We start from the raw sequence: 21,601 nt of genomic DNA, 5'->3' as shown, positions 1-21,601 counted from the left end.
CAGAAAAATGTGTAAGTTGCAACATGGTCCCCTAGTGGTCCTTTAGGTTACAGCACCCAGTCACCAAGAAGCTGAGCTGGGAGTGGGCGGGGCTTTTGGACAGCATCAAGATCAGCCCTGTTCTGAACTGATGCCCTCTGTGGTCCTGGACAGCAGCCGGGGCTCTGGGAGTAGTTTCCCATGTTGATACCATGGACATTAAAGTGACTGCTATGACCTATTTTATGTGCTCTACATCTGTTGGGGAGGGCAAACCTATTCTGTAAAGCATATCACATCCACCTCAAGTCTCTGTAGGGCTGGAGATGTAGCTCAGTGGTACAATGCTTGCCTAGCGTGTCGGAGGCCCTGGGAATCAAACCCAGCACCACAAAAAATAACATAAATAAGATAGTCTGGTAAGGGAGAATGTGGGAGGGGTTGTGAAAATAGTGACATGAGTGTCTTCAGGAGTCAGGGGATGTGGAGGGAGGAGAGGATTCAACCCACAAGTATCTCGGTGTGGTTTCCCCAATGGCAGGAAGGAAGCTGGAGGCACCCTGATCCACTTCATAACGTTGATCACATACTTGTCAGTGCTGGGCCTGGCACTCAGCTCTTTCCTCGGAACAACACTTCAGGTCATCAAAGGTGACTAAGTAAAGGCACCTGGACTCAAATACAAGCCATTCAGCTCCAGAGATGACCCCTCTCACCTCAGTGCCATTTCCCAAGTGTGAAAGGCTTATCCCAAGCAGATTGGGTGTGTCCTGGCACATGGATACCCCAGGAAAAAGGGACCGATGAACGAGTAACCAAGTAACTGGAAGGAATTCAAATACATGCTGCTCTGTCCACCTAAAAATCCTGCCTGGGGGCAGCGCCTGCTTCCTCTGCTTTCTGCTGTGTGCTTCCTCCCAGTCCCTGTCACCCCCAGCCCGCCCCTACTGGACGGCGGCTGCCAGGTCAGTCTGACCTGCGTCCACACTGAAGCGGGGCTGGCTCACACAGTCACATGTTAGTCATTCACTCCACTACTATTTCTTGCACACCCACAATGCACGCTCTGATGAGAGGAAGGTGTGCACATGCTGGAGGGGATGGGTTCTCCACCACCTTGAGGGGAGGCAGTCGTGAACCGTGCTTACGCTGCTCTGAGATGGCCTGTGAGCGTAGCTCAGCCAGGTCCTTAAACCAGGCATCAGAAGCTGGCACAGGGTGCTTCGCAAGCTCCAGGCACACACGTCCACTCTGTGCTAAAAATCCCGTGACTCATGGTTTCACTGGCTTCATTCAAAGGAACATGTCTCACTGCCTTGGGTAGAAAACCAGTGCCATCTGCGGGGACTAGAAACCAAATATAAAAGTAAGTTGCAAAACAGGGCAATCGACTCTTGCTCCAGTGGCTTCTAAAACAGAGGTGCCTGGTAACTTGGAGCTGAAGGCCTACCCATTTCCCCTTTCTACAGAGATGTTTGGGGTAAGTGCCAAAGTGAGACGTCCTTCTTGCCACTATTTAAAGCCTCACTGGCCCTTAGGAGTGATTCACTTGTTACCATTGCTGAAACCCACCCTGGACATTCAGTCACACCCTGTTTTGCTGGTGGACACTCAGGAGTCTGACCCCTGACATGTCATAAGCTTCGCCCCTCAGCTCTTTACTGTCTGTCCCCACAGTAAGATGTGAGCTCCCTAAGGGCAGGACTTTTGTCTTTCCTCAGTATCTCCAGGGCCTGGAGCAGAGGCTGGCACAGCAGAGGTGTCTGCTATCTGCTGAGTGAAGGAAGGCTGTGCCCAGACACCCCCAATCCACTCAAGCATCCCACACTTGAGAAATGACACTGAGGTGAGAGGGGCCATCTCTGGAGCTGAATGGCTTGTATTTGAGTCCAAGGGTTTTTACTTAATCGCCTTATGATGACCTGGAGTGTTGTTCTGAGGGAAGAGCTGAGTGCCAGGCCCAGCACAGACAAGTATGTGATAAATGTTAACCATGCCTAGGTCACAGCTGTGAGCAGGCCAAGTACTGAGCATGTGCAAGGAGGAGACGTGATGTAGTGGGAAGCAGGAACAGACCCTGGAGGAGGATGAAATTCAGGGTTTCATACCATTTATGCCAAGCAAACACATCCAGCAACTTCACATAGTGTCAGGGACAGGCAAACCAGCTTAGAAGTATTCAGAAGTAGTGAAGTGGCAGCATAGCTAAAGTTTAAAAACAACACTGAGTGACAGAAAGCAGGAAAGAGAGGGACTGAGAACGTACAGCAGCTCCCCCTTATTGGTGGTTTTATCTTCTGTGGTTTAATTTGTGGTTTATAAGAAGAAAGACAGATTAAGACCAATAAGATATTCAGCAGGGGGCATGCCACAACCGTGGAAGTTTTATTACAGTATTGTTACAACTTGTTACAAGTTATTGTTATTAATTCCAAATGACAATTAATCAATTAAACTTTATCATAGGCAATGCACATATATATTATACAGAATGTATAGCACCTGGTACCATCTGCTGTTGTAGGCACCCGCTGGAAAGAGGATAAGAGGAGGCTACCATAATATCATTTACACACATGAAACACACAGGACAACCCTGTATCATTCAAGGACACAGATACATCTACATAAAGAAGTAGGAGTCAGAAATAGAGAACTCAGTGAGGTGCAATGATGTGAAGCTGAGACCTCCGTGAGAGGAGTCAGAAACAGATGTAATTCAGAGCAGAGCACCACTCACACAGATCACACAGCAGGGACACCGTGCAATTTTAAGGATCCAAATACACCTAAGTAAACACATCAACAGAACATACATCAAGTGTGTCCAAATGGCTACCCACAGTTGAGAGAAAGGAGACAGGAAATGTAAGAGGGGTAAAGTAAAATGAGAGCAAGGCTTGACACACACTAGGGACACAGTGTGTAAGAACCAGAAACTGCCACCATGTGCTCACTGGACAGCTCGTCCTCTTCCTGCCGATTGGGCTTTCCCAGATAACCTCATCTTCTGCTGGGGCTCTGGCAGACATTTCCCAAGAGCCCCAGGTCTGTATTTCCACTTTGACTTCCCTCCTGCACTTCAGACGGGCACAGCAGCTGCCTCCCAGGCAGCCTGTTGGATGCCTCCTTGGCAAGGGTCACCCTCCCAGTCTACACCAGATCCCGAATCCAATCTTGGGACCTCAGGGCTTCCCTGTAGCCAGCTCCCCATAGTCCTTGGTACTGAGCCACACACTGCAGCAGCCTTCCCAGTCCACCTTCCTGCTGTCCTTGGTGTTGACCCTGTACCCCCGAGGGCAGCTCTTCCCCTGGGTCCTGCTGCACATAACACTTCTCCCAAGCCCAACATTTCTCCTGTCCTTGGTGCTGAATGTCTGAAGTACAACTGGCAAGACCTGAGGTTTTGTAAGCAGAGGAGAGGGAGGCATTGACGCTGGTGGCATGGACTCTGGGTGGCTGGTGCTGGATGCTGAGCCAGGGCCTGGGCCCACCTGCTCAGGTTCCCAGCGTGCCTGTGAAATTGAAAAAGTCATGATGTCCTGCACATGATGGGCACTAAGTGCTATGTGTGCCTGACTCCCCCAAGTCCTTCCACAGCCCTGTGACGCAGGTGCTTAGTGCATGGTCTCTCCTGGAGCAGAGAGAACCAAGGCCTCTGGGAGGCCAATTGCTCGTCCAATGCCCCACAATGGTGGGACCAGAATCCGACCCCAGGGCTCCAGGGTTCCTGCTCTCTCACCTGCTGCAATGGACAGCATAGCACCTGTCTGAAAGCGCAGAGGCCTTGGGCTCTCTGAGACACTGCTGCCCCTTCCTTCCTGCTCCCTGTTGTGACCTAAGGTCCTCCTCTACCTGGAGTGGTCCCAGGCCAGTGCTGGGTTCTGCTGAGCCCCAGACTCACTTCTGTTTCTGCTTCATGATAGCCTCGGTGTTGGGAAGGCAGTTTGTCCATGGCAGGAGTCCGTAGAGCCACTTCAGCATACAGTACCCCAGGGACTGGAGGTCACTGCGGCGGGAGGGCCCTGGGAAGGGAAGGGAAGAGGCAGCAGCTGAGCCTAGATGTTCCACTCTCTGACGTGTCTGTCCCCTTTCTGTCTCTCCCACCCAACCATGAACCCCTGCTCACCATGTAGCCAGGCATCCTATGCCACCCATCTGTTCACCACCACCCCCATTCAACCATCCCTTCTCCCCTCAGCAGCCCATACCTATCAGTCATGCACTCACTCAGCAGATCCCCAGCACCCATGGGCCAGGCCCTATCTCATGACCTCAATACCCAGCCCTGGACAGTCTCATGGGAAAGAATTACAGGGTGGAGTTGCCACAAGGAGACGGAACAGGCATAAAGGAGCCCTGGAGCGTGGGTACTGAATCTATCCTTAGTAGGAAAAAGAGTAAAGGAGACTGGGATTTTATTTTCTGTATACATCCCAAATCACATTATTTTGGGAATTCTTTGAGAAAGCATTGGGCAACATCAAGGCTGAATGAGCCAATTGCCAGCTGATGTTGGAGGCAGAGGTGCCATCCCTACCCCAGGGCAGCTCAGTCTGGGAGGATGTGGGCAGGCACTTGGATGGCTTTGAGAGAGAGAGGCTCAGGAGTCTGCCCTGGGCCATCTTCCCACTCTGCACACTGGACAATCATACTTTCCCAAAGCTTTAGCTGACAACCCCTGGGGCACTGCAGAAGTCTGGGCCTCTGCCAAGACACCACTCCCACGCTGGGGCATGGACAGCCAACCGCCTCCTCCACTGCAGCTCTCATCTTCCAAGTCTATATCATATCCCTCTGGAACTCAGGGATTCTCTGGTATTAAGGATTGAATCCAGAGGTTCAATTGAACTTCACCTCTAAGCTATGTCCCCAGCCCTTTTCTATTTATTTTGAGACAGGGTCTCACTAAGTTGCTTAGGGCCTGCTAAGTTGCTGAGGTTGGCATTGAATTTGTGTTCTCCCAGCCTCAGCCTCCTGAGTCGCTGAGATTACAGGTGTGTGCAACTGCGCCCAGCTACTGCCGTTCCTGGTGCTGAATTCTACATCCCTCCACTGCCTAGTGTCAGCCTCTTGTGTGCTTTGTGTTGAACTGTGGCCTCACAGCTCCTGAGGTCAGGACACATCCATGGTTCCAAGTCCCCATTAAGGTGCCCTTACACCTCTTCTGTGCCTGGCTGTCTGCTAGTTGTGAGCCCTAGAACTCCCTTGTGTGAGAGCACGTTTCATGGTTCTGAGTCCCTTCTCTGCCCTCTTACCGCATCCCTTATGTAGGTCCATGCTGATGAACTCAAGGTCCCCATCATGTGGGCTCCTGCTGCCTTCTGAGTAGGCCACGTGTTTGCCACTTGGGCAGTAGCGGAAGGCAAAGCCGTAGCCCACCAGAGTCACCTGTGGACATGGAGAGAAGCCATACAAATTGAAGATTAAGAGCACAAATTCTGGAGTCAGAGATTCTACTTGTGGGTGTAATTTGAAATAAACAATTCCTTTTTTTAAATTTTTTTTTTTTTAGTTGTTGATGGGCCTTTGTTTTTATTTCTTTATATGCAGTGCGTCTCACACATGCTAGGCAAACACTCTACCATTGAGCTACAATTCCCGCCCATCCTATTCCATTAAAAAAAATAATAATAATTTTATTAGTTGTTGATGGATCTTTATCTTATTTATTTACACGCAGTGCTGAGAATTGAACCCAGTGCCTCACACCTGCTAGGCAAGAGCTCAACCCTACCCCTGAGCCACAACCCCAGTCCAACCTATTCTGTATAGATGTTAGGTTAACTTCTAGACTTCTAAAACTAAGCCATGCTTGTAGCAAAAGTGCCAAACAGCCTGGGAAGGCATGAAATGAAAAGACCCAAAACCAACATCTATTTCCCCAGGCCCGGAAACCCACTGCCCAGAACAAAACTACTACTAGTAAGAGTTTTTTAGGCATTATTCCAGATGGCTTCTTTTAAACAACCAGGTTAGAAAACATGGGCAGGGAGGGGCTCTTGCTTCTACATGGGTAACACCTTCTGTCGGGTACCCAGGTGTCAGCACTTTAGCAGTGGTCAGGACACTGACTCAAAGCCTAAGGGTCTGGTTTAAGATGTCAGCTTAGCCCTTTGGTGCAACCTGGGCAAGTTATGAAACTTCTCTGTGTTTTGATTTCTCCATTTGCAAAATGCTGATACCACAGTCCCTTCCTCAAAGGGCTACAGTGAATTCAGCTTAACTGAATTTAAAATAAAAGTAAGATGTTTATCTGTGAAATACACAAAGTTGACCACATATTTTTTTACTGACTGCTTCTTTTTGTTAAAATATTTTTTAGTTGTAGTTGGACACAATACCATTATTTTTATTTATTTATTTTTATGTGGTGCTGAGGATTGAACCCAGGGCCTCGAATATGCTAGGTGAGCACTCTACTGCTGAGCCACAACCCCAGCCCATACTGGCTGCTTCTTATTGTACCATATGGAAAGTGGGTAACTTGGGTTGGTCTGTGCAGGACCCATTCATCCTCACTCTGGTCACAGTTTGAGATGGTCAGTTTTCCATGGTAACCTGCCTGGCCCATGGGGTACCTGAACACTTGGCCAAACATTATTGGGGCGTCTCTGTTGGTGCTTCTGGATGAGAATAACATTTGAACTGGTAGATGAAGTACAGCAGATTGCCCTTGCTAATGCAGGTGGACCTCATCCCATCCACTGAAGATGTGATCAGAAGAGAAGAGCTGAGTAAGAGGAGATTCCTGGCTTGACTGCTAGGCATTTCTTGCCTTCGAACCTGGACTGAAATATGTGCTCTTTTTGGGTTTTGACCCTGCTGGCCTTTAAATGGAACTTCCACCATCAGCTCTCCAGGCTTGTCCACTGAAGACCCTGGGACTGCTCAACCTCCACAATCACGTGAGCCGGTTCCTAGTAAACCTCTTTATAATACACGCTTCTTGCTGGATCTACTTCCCTGAAGAATCCTACTGAGTAATACATAGTTCTGAATTTTCCTCTGGGACTGCCCTTCCCCCACTCCCATGCCATGCTGTTCAGGGGGATTCACCTCTACTGTTTATGCTGGGGTTGCTGAGCATCAGCAATTTAAGCCTAATTTGCTAGTGCCAATTTTGTCACCACGAGGGAAGAGTCTGCCTGATAGTGAGCAATGAGGAGGCAAGAAGGGCCCAGAGATGGAAGAGGCAGCTTCCTAATGAAGGGCTTAAGTTCCTAGATCTTGGGCTGGGGATGTGGCTCAACTGGTAGCACGCTCGCCTGGTGTGCGTGCGGCCCGGGTTCGATCCTCAGCACCACATACCAACAAAGATGTTGTGTCCGCCGAGAACTAAAAAATAAATATTAAAAATTCTCTCTCTCTCTCCCCCCCCCTCACTCTCTCTTTAAAAAAAAAAAAAAAAGTTCCTAGATCTAGCTACACCTGAAAATAGTAAAGTCCTAAGTTTTTCTATCCCATAGATCAAAACATTACACATACACATTCTTATTACTTTTGCCTAAGTCATGCTAAATTTGTTTCCTGAAAAAGTAAACAGAATTTACTTTAAATTACTATTTAATCAGTAATCCACTGGGAGTATTGTGTATGTACACATATACACATGAATATGTACATATATATATATACACACTTAAGGCGTTTCCCATTAAAGTTACAACCATTCTTGTCAGAAACATTTGTGCTTTTTTGTGTATGAATATATTTTTGAAAAGTCCTATGGATATGCACCATACATTATATATATATTCCCGTAAGAGGAAATGATGGATCAAAAAACAAGAGACACTGAAAACTGTGATTGCTATCTCCATAGTAACTTTCAAAAAGGTTGCCTGGTTCACATTCCCAACAATGTATGAAAAATTCTCTTTTCCTTACATCCTTACCAGGATTATACTATCTTTTTTTTGGTACTGGGAATTGAACCCAGGGGCACTTAACCACTGAGCCACATCCACAGTCCCTGCTTTTCTAATACTTTTCTTAGAGACAGGATCTTGCTAAGTTTTTGAAGTTGGCTTTGGATTCATGATCCTCCTGTCTCAGCCATCTGAACCGCTGGGATTACAGGTGCGTGCCACTGTGCCCAGCTATATTATTGTTTTAATTTTGTCCATTCAAAGGGTGAAAATTGGTATCTTGTCTTAGTTTGCATTTCTATGATGATTAAGGAGGTTGAGTGTCTTTTCTGTATATTTAACTGACTAGCGGATTTCTTCTTCTATGAACTGTTTTTCCTACCTTTTGTCTGTTTTTATAGTAAGTTGCTTATCTCTTTCTATTGATTACAAGGAGTTCTTTATAAATGATGGAAAGGAATCCTTTGTTTGCAATTAGCAGTGTGATGGAACCTGAGCCCAGAGACCTTTGGGGGTGAAGGGAATAAGGCTCTTACCTGGCTTAGATCTTCTGGATTCACAAAGATATTCTCGGCAGTCAGATTTCCATGAACATACTCATTTTCATGGAGAAACTCCAGTGCATCCAGCTGGGAGAAGAAAGGAAGTGTTTCTATGAGTGTCATGATCGTGCAAAGACGCTCTGAATCAGAGCCAGGTGAAGGGAATCCTCAGGCCTGGGGGTCACCCAGCACTGGCTGGGGGGCTAAGCTTGCCTAATTCTGGTTGTAGCATTAAGAAGTCACTGTGATAACACACTCCAATACCTTCCTAATCAGGCTTATAGAACCTTCCGCAATAGAGCTAATGTTTGGCTTTCCATCTACTTCCATCTCATTCTCTTAGTTGACTGCATGCTCAGGAAGGAAGATGGAGTGACTAATGCCCCCCTGCAAAAATAACCCAGCACCCACGTACATAGAGTTCTGCTCACTTCTCCTACTGGGAACAGCTTAAACTTACTTAAGCAATTTATATCTTTATCTCTAGCTCCAACTTCTGCACTGTGCAGAATGACTCCTGGCTTAGAAATCATCTCCACCAGTTAGCCTGATCCAGCCCTAAACTTCAGCTGGCTGGTGGGGGGGCTCTCTCTGCCATGGCAATGCTCATCACACCAGTTCTAACTCCCTCTTTTTTCACCCACCCTGCTGGGCCTCCATGTTGGCAAACTGGAGCAGGGATGGATGTGTCAACAAATCAATAGGCTGAGAAATGAGGATCTGACGAGCCATGCCCCACACCCTGAGCAGCTGTCAGCTACATACCAGCCGGCAGGCCACCTGGAGCACACACTTCTCTGAAATCACATGCTTCGGGTTCTCATCCAGAACTGACTGAAGGCTCCTTCCCAGTCTGGGGAACACCAAGAACCTGGAAGAAAAGTGCATCCCAAGAGGTAGAGACACAGAAGATTGCAGGCCACCCAATGAAGGCTGGCTGGAGCACCACCAGGCCCCAGAACTAGGTGAGACTAGGGCTTCTGGTTGCTGGGAACCAGCCTGACTTAAAAGGAGGGAAAGGAAGTAACTGACTGACCTGTGGCTCCAAGGTCCCAGCTATGGCAGATACAGGCAGGGAGAGAAGGAAAGGGTCCTCCAGAGAGTGGCAGTGAGGTGACTCACCTGTACTTGTCCTGGTGAACGCCAAAACCAACACAGGTGGGGATAGCCAGGAGGGGCGCTGAGTGCAGCTTCTTCCACTTGTTCACTAACAGAGGCAGGGGCTCAGTGTTAGCCCGCCTGGTCTCAGGCAAGGAAGTAGAGTGCCTGAGCCCAGACCACGGCTGGAGCCTCCTTGTTGGAGACAAAAACTTTGGGGTGGGGGATGGGGGTGGGCATGGGTAACCCATGAACGTCTGTAATACACGTCTGCAGGTGACAAGGGTGAACACAGGTGACTTCTGAGAATACATATACACGTCTGGAATAAGAGGAAGGGATAAGAACAACAGGGCAACCTCTGCATTCCCATGTCCACCCCATAAAACCAAAAAAGGTCCCCAATGGCCACACTCTCACTGCATTTGCCAGGGTCTCTGTGGGGTGGTACAGATCCAGTGGTGTGCTGACACAAGTTCAACACCTGTATGCCCAGGGAAAGCCAGTCCATGCTAGTAGTTTTGTTCTCACACCATATCTGGGCAGAGTGGAGCATGCCCATAATCCCAGTGGCTCAGGAGGCTGAGGTAAGGAGGATCGCAAATTCAAAGCCAGCCTCAGCAACTTGTTGAGGCCCTAAGCAACTCAGTATGACTCTGTCTCAAAGTGAAAAAAAAAAAGTGAGGGGCTATAGCTGGATGGTAAAGCTCCCCTGGGTTAAATCCCTATTACCAACCAACCAAACAAACAAAAAACAACCCCCCCAAACCCAAAACAACAACAACAGCAAAACACAAAAATAAAACAAAACAAAAAAATTTAAAAAAAGAAAAGAAATTCCCATCATGGCTAACTTCAAGCCAAGAGGATGTGACTAGGGCTGGGGTTATAGCTCAGTGGTGGAATGTTTGCTTAGCATGTGTGAGGCAAAGAGTTTGTCCCTCAGCACCATATAAAAATAAATAAATAAAAATAAAGGTATTTGGCCATCTACAACTAAAAAACAACATTAAAGAAAAAGAGGATGTGACTGAATATGGACTGAGATGAAGCACAATATTTTTGCAGTATTTTCACTAAACAGATGCAACCGATGTAAGTAACCCCAAGAGTACAAATGGTAGAATAGAATAAGTACGAAATGATGAGTTTGCAAGTGTTTTATTAACTTTGTTTTCAGTATAACTCATTGATTGTAAGTTTACATGATTTAATTGTTAACAGTGGCTGCGTGTAACAGCCAGCCTGCAGCGCTCCTAAAAACTTACTTCTTGACTCTTGAGAGCTGATATGAGCCTCGAGGGAGGACAGGAGTCTGGCTGTGGGTACAGATGGGATATTAACCCGCCTCTCACCAGCAGAAGGCTAGTTGTGACAGACTGGCACCCCTCACTCTTTCCCTGACCCACTTCCCCATGGAATACCTTGCAGAGGCTTGGCGGCCCGTTGGAAGAAGTTCTGCTCATTGAACAGGCGCCCATCCTTGGCATCCTGGTGGGACAGGAGGGCAGAGGATGTCACACTGAACTCCCTTAGACAAGGGCCCCAAGTCACCACTGATACTTCAGGGTAATGCCAGCAATGACCACATTTATCAAGTTCTTGCAGTTTCTGGCCAATGAGTTTATGAGCAAAAGAAATGTGGGCAATTTGTAGGTTATATCCTTAAAAGGCTCTATATCCTATGAAGGCTCTCCTGACCCAGATTTTTAAGTAAAAAAGTAACCAAATATTATTTTGCTTAACCCATTATTGACATTGGGTTCTTTTTTTTTTTTTTTTGGTATGGGAGATTGAACCCAGGGGCATTTAACCTCTGAGCCACATCCCCACCCCTTTTCAATATTTTATTTAAAGACAGGTCTTGCTAAGTTGCTTAGGGCCTTACTATGTTGGTGAATTGCGATCCTCTTGCCTCAGTCTCCAGAGCTACTGGGATTACAGGTGTGTGCCATGCCTGGCTGGGTCTTTTTTAAAATATCAGTGTAACCAAATATTTTAATTAAACAACTAGTACAGTTGAGTTCTTAAGAGCACAGGGTCAAATTCAGCTAGGTTCAAACACAACTATTCTCCCCACCCCTATCTCCCCCTCCCCACTTCTTTCTTTCTCCAAAGCCTCCCAGTATCCTGAGCATTGTCATGAGCACTGGGGATATAGCAGTGAACCTAGTGACTTGCATGCTGGCTGTCTCTGGTTCAGTGACTGAGTCTCCATTTCCTCATCAGTTAAATGGGAACACAACAGCCACCCTACAAGGTTATTGAAAGAATTCAAGGACATAGTGTTTGTGAAACTCAACCCAGGATCTGTCATGTATGGGTTCTTAGTAACTAGGTGCTGGGCTGGGGTCATAACTGTGGAAGGCAGTTTGCCTAGCACGTGTGAAGCCTTGAGTCCAATTCCCAGTACTGAAAATCATAAACAAAACCAACAAAACTAGTTGCACTGAACAGCACAGGGCCTGGTTCCCTGTCCCCATCCACCCTCCTCTTGTCCTGTGTCTTTTCTTCTCGGCTTCCTAGCACCCTCCCCACACTGCGGGTACATGCAGTAAGCACTTGGTAAGTCAGAGCTGATGTTAGCACAGCTGCTTAGGCCTTCTTTTTTTTTTTTTTCTTTAGGCCTTCTTAATCTCATGTGATCTACCCCTCCCCAGGGCCCCCTTCCCTGCTAGGGAGCTCTTTGAAGGCAGGAATTAGATCCAACCCAGCTCTTCAGATGTCCCCAGTGCCAGTTTGCAGGAAGGGCTTGTTGAATGAAGGAACACTACTGGACATGAAGCACCCGCCCTTCCAAACACATCAGAGCAGACTGCCTTTCCCAAGGCACAGGAAGGCTCTGGGTGTGACCAGGCTCTGTGCTTCCTCTCCTGAGCATGTCCCTTTCCTTGATGTGGCTGTGATGTTGCTGTCTTTCCCCCACAGCTAGACCTGAGCCACACACCGCCCAGCACCACATACTTCTGGGCCGAAGGAAAGCCTGATCAGATGGGACAGACAGACGAATCATGAGCAGATATGCTTGTGCCACACTTGTGTGGGGTGGTGATGACAGTAGCTATAATGACAGGAATAGGTCACTGTGTGCTAGGTGCCATATGAATGGTGCAGAAAACAGTTAAATGGGGACTCTGTGTTAATCCCATAAGACTTGGGGCAAGTTGAGTCAATTCAACAAAGTGGTGCTTGTGAAATTCTGGGGCCAGGCACATAACCAGCTCTCAAGAGCACATGTGACCTGTCATCAGTGAATCAAGCCCCAGAGCCATGCTCCAAACCATCAATACAGCCTGTGTCTAGGGCTGAAAGGGGACACTCAACCCAGCTGTCCTTGGTTTTCCAGGTACAAGTTCAGCGAAGGAAACACAAGTTGCCATGATGCCAGCTACTCAGGGTTGAGGAGGAGGCTGAGCACCATGGCGATGCCCTCTTAATAAGCACCTGCACTGTGCTGAAGGCCACTCTCACCCACGTGGCTGGTGGCTGCTCTCACTTTCTCCCTTTACTCCTTCCTTTGGGCTACCCCTGAACACATGCTTCTTGTCTGCTGAGCCTTCTGTTAATAAGCACACACTGTGGATGATTTCACTGAATCCTCAGTGCAGGGACCCCATCTGAGGGGTTCTTTGCTGGACTCTGACACCCAGAACAATGCTACACAATAAATGTGTGCCAGGTATGAGGCTGGCAGTAGTGGGCAGGTAGGCCACAAGATGTAAGTGTTATTGATACTGATAAGGGGATGCGCTTGCCTGGGTTACAAGGCCAGAAAATATCATATGCAGGGCATGCCTGAACACGAGTCTCCTAGAAGCCTGAGATGAGGAACCGGGAGCCTGCCTGTCCAGGGTCCTGCCACTATTGACAGGTCAGGGGCACCCTGGCTCCGGCTGAACTCTCCTGCTCACAGACAGATTCAGAGGTCTCAGGAGTTGATGGTGCATCTGCAAAATCCCGAGCCCTCCCCTCTGAGCTGCTCCCCCATCAGAGGCCACTCACCAGTTTGAGTGAGAATCTGTTTTTACAGGGCTTTGATCCACAGGCAAGGGCAGAGGTAGGCTCAGCTGTGAAGAAACAGAAACAATGAGCAAGGTCCAAACCTGAGGGAAAAGTCAAGGCCATGATCCCCAACCGTCCCAGCCATAGGAAGCAGTCCTAGTTCTTGGGGGTTCCCACAGGCAAGTGCATCCTTGCACTCCTCACCTGCTCCTTCCTATTGTCAAACAGCTCCTTTCCTGCTTCCTCTTTCTCTCTGTGAATGTCCAGCTGTGCAGGAAAGGGTTAACACTACAGGTCTGAGACCTTCCAAGGTCTGAAAACTGAATTTCAGGAGGGTGCCTAGCATTCCCTAACTGATGAGAGGGGCTCACTTGGCCTAAATCATTTGTGCATCAGTGTGGTTTAGGCTGAGCACCTACTGTCCTTCTGGGAGTCTGGGATTTGGGTATGAGTTAGGCAAAGGCCACCTGACTAGCCCCCATAACCACCCTGAGCCCTGAGTCTCTGACAGGCTTCCTTAATGGACAACAATTTCTATGTGCTGTTCCAGTTTATGGCTGAGAGAATTCAGTGTATCTTCTGCAGTAGCGCCATCCTAGGCCACATCCTGGGTCAACCCATATCCAATGACTGATCAAGGGACATAAAATCCCAGCCATTTTGCTAACATGGAACATGCTGGAACACCTGTTTTGCACTGGAGCCCATTAATTCATTAATCCATGAATGGTGGGACACACAGCCCATACCTGAGAGCAGAGTCCTCCTGTGACCTGATCACCTCTTAAGGTTACCACCTCATTCGACCTCTTAACTACCTCACAATGGGGATTAAATTTCAATATGAATTTTGGCAGGGACATTCAAACCATAACAGAGTGACTGCTAAAAGGCATTGGACTTCCCTCCTTCCCTCCCTTTTTTGTGATACTGGGGATTGAACCCAGCCTCACACATGCTAGGCAAGCACTCTACCACTAGGCTATATCCGAGGCCTTAAAATTTCTGTTTTTTCTCACTTGAGACAGGGTCTTGACAAGTTGCCCAGGCTGAGCTGTAACCTGTGATCCTTCTGCCTCAGCCTCCTGAGTAGCTGGGCTGAGGGGTGTGCACCACCATGCCCAGCTGGTGCTGGATTTCTTTCTGGGGTGAGGGAAACGTCCTGGAATTAGAAGGTGGACGTGGCTGTACAACATTGTTAATGTACTAAAAGCCACTAAATTTTGTACTTTATGTTACATGAATTGTATCTTAATTAAAAAATTTCAGGGCTGGGGTTATGGCTCAATGGTAGAGCACTTGCCTACCATGTGTGAGGTACTGGGTTTGATTCTCAGCATCACATATAAATAAATAAAATAAAGGTCCATCGACAACTAGAAAAAATATTTAAAAAAAAACTACGAACAAAAAGGGCATATAAAGTGCTGAAACAGAGCCTTGTGTACGCAGTCAATGAATGAATGTTAGGTATCATCCATACCAACAATACTGCCGCACTTACTTTCTTCATTGTCACAGAGTCTGACTCCATTGTTTGAAGTTTGACAACAAACAGCTTTTAAGCCCCGCCCCTTCTGGCCAACAACTGGGCAAGCTGCTAAGAAAGCCTGGGTGCTCCCTCTTTGGAGCTGGCAGAAGATTCAAACTTTGCCAGGCACTGGCTGCATGTGAAGCCTCACCCCAGCCCCACCCCTAGCTGCCTCTTTCCCTTACTCTCCCAAGGTATGACCTCCTCTTCACCAGACCCCAACTAAGTAAGCAATAAACCTATCTTCTTGGTGTGGATGACATCACCAATCTCAACATCCTACCCAAGTTCTGGGTGGGGACACAACTGTCTCTGCAGGCTGAGCATGACAGTGACCTTTTCATGTGGTCACTGGGCCTGCACTCCTAATGTCAGCAGTCAGAATCACGGGGCAGCACACTTTTCACACAGGCAGATGCTCTCGACTGGCTGCAGGCCTTGCCACTCTGTCCCCTTACTCACAGACTGCTGCATTCACTCAAGTGGGTAACTTTTCAGTCCTGAGTCTAAAACAAAGTTGCCTGGACACAGGTCTGCAGCTAGAGTCATGGCTCCATCCCCATTCTCCAAAGGGGATCGCCCTCTCTGGTCTGTCCTGGCGTTGAAGTGGCCCAGTGTGGCCAAGGCCCTGGTTGACTGGACAGAATACCTTCATAGAGAATGCCCTGGTCATTCCTCGTCTGGAGGGTCCCCAGCTTCCAGTGCTGCCCATTCTTGTCCGTCAGCTCTGTCCCCGTGGGCAAAGCCTCAAGTGAGGTGGTCACCCGGCTTCGCCTCAGGGTCTGAGGGCTTTGCCTGGTAGACTGTGGGCTGCTTTTGGGGGTCGGGGGTCTTCTGCAGGCCCCTGCAAGAGGATGGTCTCGATAAAGCCAAGGCAGTATCAGGAAAGGAAAGTCAATGCGGATGAAACACCACGCATGGCACTGTTTGCCGACCCACTCACTGGGCAAATGCTTTCAGGGACTTCTAGGGGTCAGGTCCTTTGTAACGACACTGGGGGCTTAGACATGAGTCAGGCCTGGACTCTTCCCTCAGGAGCTCCCCGTGTGGTGGGGAAGTCTAATCAAGATACAGCCACTTGAGTAGAGTCTGAGAAGGGGCAGTACTGAGGGATATTAGGGCCAGAGAACAAAGGCTGACTGCTGAAGGAGTCCAGGGAGGCCTCCTGGAGGAAGGGAGGTTAGAGTTGAGCCTTGTTAGATGAGTAGAAGTTTTCTATGAAGAAAAGGACATTCCAGATGTTCACCCCAAAACATCCTGAAACAGGCTTGGCCCTGTACTAAGTATGAAAAGGCCTGGAAATGGTTTGCAAGTCCCTGCCCTGAGAGGAGAGTGGGGTGGTGGGACTGACATTGACACAGGGAAAGATAACGCCACCTACCCTCCTCCTCCTCCTCCCCACCACCCCTCAAGGCACACGAGGACAAGAGGCTCTGGGTCCTGGAAGGAAGGAGCCAGGAGATGGCTGGGGAGCCAGTGCCGAGGACATAGGCCCGTGGTCTTCAAGCTTCCCTAGTGCTGGCAAGCACCGATGAGACATGTTTGGTCCCAACCTGTGAAGGACGCCCAGCCTGAAAGGGACATGGAGCCTTGAGTGACAAAAACATGCATATGAGGACAGCCTTAGGCACTGGGTGCAGGACAGAGGCTGGAAAGGCTCTGTGGGGGTGGTGACAGGAGGCCTCTGCATGAGCCTGCTGTGCTCAGGAGAGGGTTCCCAGGATGGGTCTCTGAGTGTTGGAAATGAGGTGAATTCAAGGGCAGAGGAAGATGACGGCTCTGGGCCAAGGAACAGACTCAGCAAAGACCCAAGGCTGAAAATCCCTCAAAGTGAGTCTTCTGTGCACAGGGCTATGCTGAGCACTGAGGCAGGAACCAGGCCATCTGGACACCAGGCTGAGAGCAACAGCAGGGAGAGACAGGGACAGCTCTGGGTGGTGAGGTAAGGCACCTCCAGGCCAGGTGGTGATGGAATAAGGGGGCACTTGAGGCTGGGGAAGAGGCTGTGCAAGGGGAGATGACGTTCCAGCTGGAGCTATGGAGGCTTTGTCCCAAACACTGTCAGACAACCCATCTTTCCTGTCTAGAATCAGATGAACCCTGACTCTTACCTTTGAGTCTCTCAGGGGAATTCAAGGTATCTTCAGACTCAGTATTGTCACCATCCACGAGGAGGGATGATTTGGGAGAGGTGGCAGTGCTTGACCACTTTACTTTCTTGGGAGGAACTTCAGAACGGGAACTCAGTTCTCTCCTTGAGCCTAGAGAAGTGGACAAATGCACACTGGAGTTACACAGGCCCTAAATAGGACCACAGAACCTTTCCTTTCTCTCTTTTTTTTTGAAACAGGGTCTTGCAGGGCTGTGGATGCAGATCAGAGGTCAAGCACTTGCCTAGCATGTACAAGGTCCTAGGTTCAATCCTGCACTGAAAAGACAGGGGGGAGGGAAAGAGTCAAGGATTGAAATAGGGTCTCATGGTGTTGCCTAGACTGGTTTCAAACTCCTAGGCTCAAATGTTTCTCCTGCCTCAGCCTCTTCAGTAACTGCTACAACTCTTCTCCTTTCAGGTATCATTAACTCGGCCAGCATGATTAGCCCCTGACTCCTGGAAGGCCTCCCAGCTGGTTTCCACACCTCCAATCTGTTTTTCACACACAGCAGTCAGAGAAGTCTTTTCAAAATGCAGATCATACCATATCACTTACTCTGTGGAAACTCTTCCACCGCTCTCCACTACACCTTACCCAAATCAACACAGAACTGGACCACTTCCTAACACCTCCCTGTCCATCCTGACCATCGCACCTCATGAGAAATCAGGCTGCATGTCTGCCCCCAAACTACACTGTTCTGCGTGCCTCCACTCTGCCTGGCTCCCCACACCCAGTCTCTCCCCTTTCCAAGCCCTCCCCTCACTCACTCTTCACCTAGCTAATTCTTCTTTATCCTTAGGTCTTGGGTAAAATTTACTCAACTGGGGAGGCCTTTCATGATCTCCCCCAGAAAATGTCCCCAACTTCTGAGCAACCAAGTCTGTGCCGGACACAGTCCTGGGTGCTGTGCAATGCAAACAGCAGATTACAAAAATCACAATCTAAGCAGGTTACAAAACACTGAAAGTTCCTGTCCTATGGAGCTCACTGACAAAGTAATAAAAATATGTAAAATCTTGTGTCTAATCCTGTCACAAGGACCAAAGGAAATGTAAATCAGGAAAGGGGGATAGGAAGATGTGGTCTTATTAGGGGTGTCAGGGATGGTGCTTGTGAGAAGGCAGTGGCTGGGCTGGGGCTGGGACTCAGAGGCAGAGCACTTGCTTCGCATGTGTGAGGCCCTGGGTTTGATCCTCAGCACCACAGAAAATAAAGGGCTGCTGTCTATCCACAACTATGAAAAAAAAAAAAAAAAAAAAAGAAGAGTAAGGGCAGCTGAGTAAAGACCTGAAGGCAACGCGGGACACACAGGCAAAGGAGGGAAGGACCATCCACCCAAGGAACAGCAAGTGTGAGAGTTCAGAGGCCCAGGCCTGAGGAGGGGAAGAAGTGGTTAGGGAACTGACACCATCTAAGCAGCAGCAGGAGGGTAGGAGGTGACGTCTGGGAGGGCTGGGGCCCAATCATGTGTGGCCTCACATGGAAGATGGGGAGCAGAGGAGTGACAGGATCTGGCTGTCTCAACAGGAACCCTCAGTGCCACACGAAGAGGATTGCAACAGGGACAAGAAAAAGAAAGCCCAGAGAAGAAGGCTTCTGCAACAACATAGGTGAGAGGTGAGGGCAGGGTGGGCAGGGTGGGTGTGAGGAAGCGGTGACGCTGCTGTTTGAAAGGGAGCACCCACAGGGTGTGCTGAAGGGTGGCGTATTAGGGAGGCCTCCTGGGTGGCCCCAGTTTCTGGCCTTGGAAACAGGATAAATGGAGTTACTATTTGCTGCTTCTAGGGAGCGGGTAGACGCGGGTAGCAGTGACATCAGGACCTCAGTTCTGGGCATGGTCAGGCTGAGATGCACATGAGACAGCTGACAGATGTCAAGCAGGCAGTCTGCTCTATGAGCTCTGGGGTTCAGGGAAGGAGTGCAGGCTGGAGACAGAAATGCATGAGTTGTCAAAAGACAGACGGAATTTACACTACAGGGGGGACAAGACCCCAGCGGGCTGTTGAGGGATGAGTATAGAGCTGTCCAGGCCTGAGCCCTGAGCTTCTGCAGGGTCCAGGCAGGGTCAGAAAGGCTGAAAAGGGTCTGTCCATCCTGAAAACTTACACACATCCACATATGTGCCTTACCCCGCTGCAAGGATGCTCAAAGTCCTGGTTCTTACCTCGGAAGGACGACTCAAGTGGCTTGGCAGAGGTCTGGGATGCAGCATGCTCCTCAGTAGGCAAAGGATTTCCACAGTAGGGGCAGAATTTGAAAGCTGCTTCAATATTTCTGCCACAGTGTGGACAGAAGGAGATCATGCTACAAAACAGAAAGGGACAGGGATGAGGAGCTGAAAGAAAAAGCCAATCCCCAGCTGACAGGTGGTCATCAGAGTCCTATGGTGAAGGGGAGAGAAGTTGTCACTCTCAGATCCTGCAAGAGGCCACTTCTGAAATCAGTTGTTACCCACTGTGCTGAGGCTTTAGCTACTTGTCCTTCCCTAATGACCCAAGGATAAAGCAGACCAAATACAAGCAAGTGGCAGACTTCCCAGGAGTAGTGGATGCCCTGAGGTCCTGCAGAGTTGGGTCAGAAAACTGCTCCCATCAGAGCGAGCACCTGTGTAGAAGGCACACCCAGGGTCTTCAACCGCATCTGTAATGGTTATTTTAAAAAATAATAAAAAAATGTTTTTTTTGAACTAGGGATTGAACCCAGGGGCACTCTACCACTGAACTATATCCTCATCTCAAAATTTTGAAACAGGGCCTGACTAAATTGCTGAGGGTCTTGTTAAATTGCTGAGGCTGGCCTCAAACTTGTGACCCTCCTGCCCCAGCCTCCCAAGTTGCTAGGAATACAGGTGTAGGCCACCAAACCTGGTTTGATGCTTATTTCTTAAACCACACAATGGGGCCAGGGGGGACTGTATCCCCAAATATCCACATGCTCCCCTACATTTCCCAGCCACCTTACAGCTATGTTAGGCACACATGACTATCTCTGGCCAAAGGGGTGTGGGTGGAAGTCATCTCCTGGCTAAAGCATCTCCTCCATCTATCCTGCCTTGGAGATCATGTATCCCAGGTAACATAGCAACATGACAAAGGACAGATGCCTGGTTCACTCTGGGATCCCGTGATTGATAAAGACAACTATGTATGAAGTCACCAAGATTTCAGGCTTTATTAGTTTCTAGAATAATGAATTCTGACTAATTTAGTGGGACAATGGTTATTCATTACATTATTTGCTATGCTTGGTGTATCACTGAAATGGTTCCTGATACTTTTTGAAAATTAAAAACAAAACCATACACAGGTCTATGACAAACGAGGATATGGCAGGGTTGGAGCAGTTAATAAGTGAAAAACAACTAGAATGACGGTGCAATGGGCATTTCTTTTTTTATCTTTTTGGTACTAGGGACTGAACCATGGGGCGCTTTACCACTGAACTACATCCTCAGTCCTTTTAATTTTTATTTTGAAACACTAAGTTGCTTAGGAACTTGCTTAGTTGCTAGGGCTGGCCTCAAACTTGAGTGATCTTCCTGCTTCAGCCTCCCAACTCGCTGGGATTACAGGTGTGCCTCACTGTGCCTGGTGTGCAGAGGTCATTTCAAAATTTTTTTTTCCTTCATACATATAAACTTAAAATTCAGAACTCATGTCTCCATAGGATGACTATAACTGAACATCTTTTAAGTAGATAGATAGAGAGAGAGGGGGGGGAGGGAGGGAGATGAGAGGGAGAGGGGGAGAGAGATATTTTATTTGTTCTTGTATTCTAAGATTTAGTGTATGGCAGCAATTAAAAGCTGAAATATCAGAGAGGCCCAAAGCCATGGGCCATTTACCCATAGACTAAAAGTTCCAAAACTGTGAGCTAAATAAATCTTATCTTTTGTAAGTTGATTATCTCAGGTATTTCATTATAGCCGACTAACACATCTTACAATGCAAATTTCTAATTAAACCCAGTGGTGTCCTTGAAATCACAGACTTTGGTCCCAGGTGCACTGGATGTGAATTCCAGACTTGCCCAGGCTGAGAAAGTTCCTTAGCCTCTCTTTATCTCTGTCTGCCTAGCAATACAAAATGTCTAGTGCCAGCACCTGTCTGACAGAAAGATTGTTGAAGTCTAGTGGATGCTAATATCAAGTGCTGAGAACAGGGCCTAGTCACTGAAAAGCTTTTCTCCTTTTTTTTTTTTTTCCTTTCCAGTGCTGGGCATCAAATTCAAGGACTCATACATGCTAGGCAAGTTCTCTGTCACTGGCCACACCTCGATCTTGAAAGATTTTAAGCACTATCTTATTATATTCCATTTGTTAACATTTCTATCCTTCCCTTTTCTCTTTCCATACTGTAATTTCAGAGCTTCTTGGGCCTCTGTTTCCTTTAAGTGATGACATACAGAATTATAGATCTTTTA

The 21,601-nt window shown here is 48.2% G+C and overlaps 1 protein-coding gene across 8 annotated transcripts in view; it reads right to left on the bottom strand.

The window, feature by feature from the left end:
- The window catches only part of Vrk3 (VRK serine/threonine kinase 3), a 35,865-nt gene that overhangs the window by 9,999 nt on the left and 4,265 nt on the right, over nt 1-21,601 (bottom strand). For 6 of the 8 annotated variants that reach the window (XM_021721051.3, XM_040278820.2, XM_013365873.4 and 3 more), the window contains 11 exons: nt 19,344-19,483; nt 17,135-17,284; nt 15,673-15,867; nt 13,493-13,557; nt 10,915-10,981; nt 9,515-9,599; nt 9,158-9,263; nt 8,387-8,479; nt 5,238-5,370; nt 3,884-4,004; nt 2,330-3,494 (listed from right to left, as the gene is read on the bottom strand). In XM_021721051.3, coding sequence (XP_021576726.1) covers nt 3,062-3,494; nt 3,884-4,004; nt 5,238-5,370; nt 8,387-8,479; nt 9,158-9,263; nt 9,515-9,599; nt 10,915-10,981; nt 13,493-13,557; nt 15,673-15,867; nt 17,135-17,284; nt 19,344-19,482 — 1,587 coding nt within the window. In that variant the 5' untranslated portion in view covers nt 19,483 and the 3' untranslated portion in view covers nt 2,330-3,061. Of the gene's footprint in view, nt 1-2,329; nt 3,495-3,883; nt 4,005-5,237; nt 5,371-8,386; nt 8,480-9,157; nt 9,264-9,514; nt 9,600-10,914; nt 10,982-13,492; nt 13,558-15,672; nt 15,868-17,134; nt 17,285-19,343; nt 19,484-21,601 lie in introns of those variants that run through there. The other 2 variants (XM_005341656.5, XM_021721052.3) reach the window with 2 other exon arrangements.

Source organism: Ictidomys tridecemlineatus, chromosome 15 (genome assembly GCF_052094955.1).
Source record: "Ictidomys tridecemlineatus isolate mIctTri1 chromosome 15, mIctTri1.hap1, whole genome shotgun sequence".
In the NCBI taxonomy this organism is placed as follows: domain Eukaryota; kingdom Metazoa; phylum Chordata; class Mammalia; order Rodentia; family Sciuridae; genus Ictidomys; species Ictidomys tridecemlineatus.
Note: the sequence above shows the minus strand (reverse complement) of the source record. Positions and strands in the feature narration are given on the sequence as shown.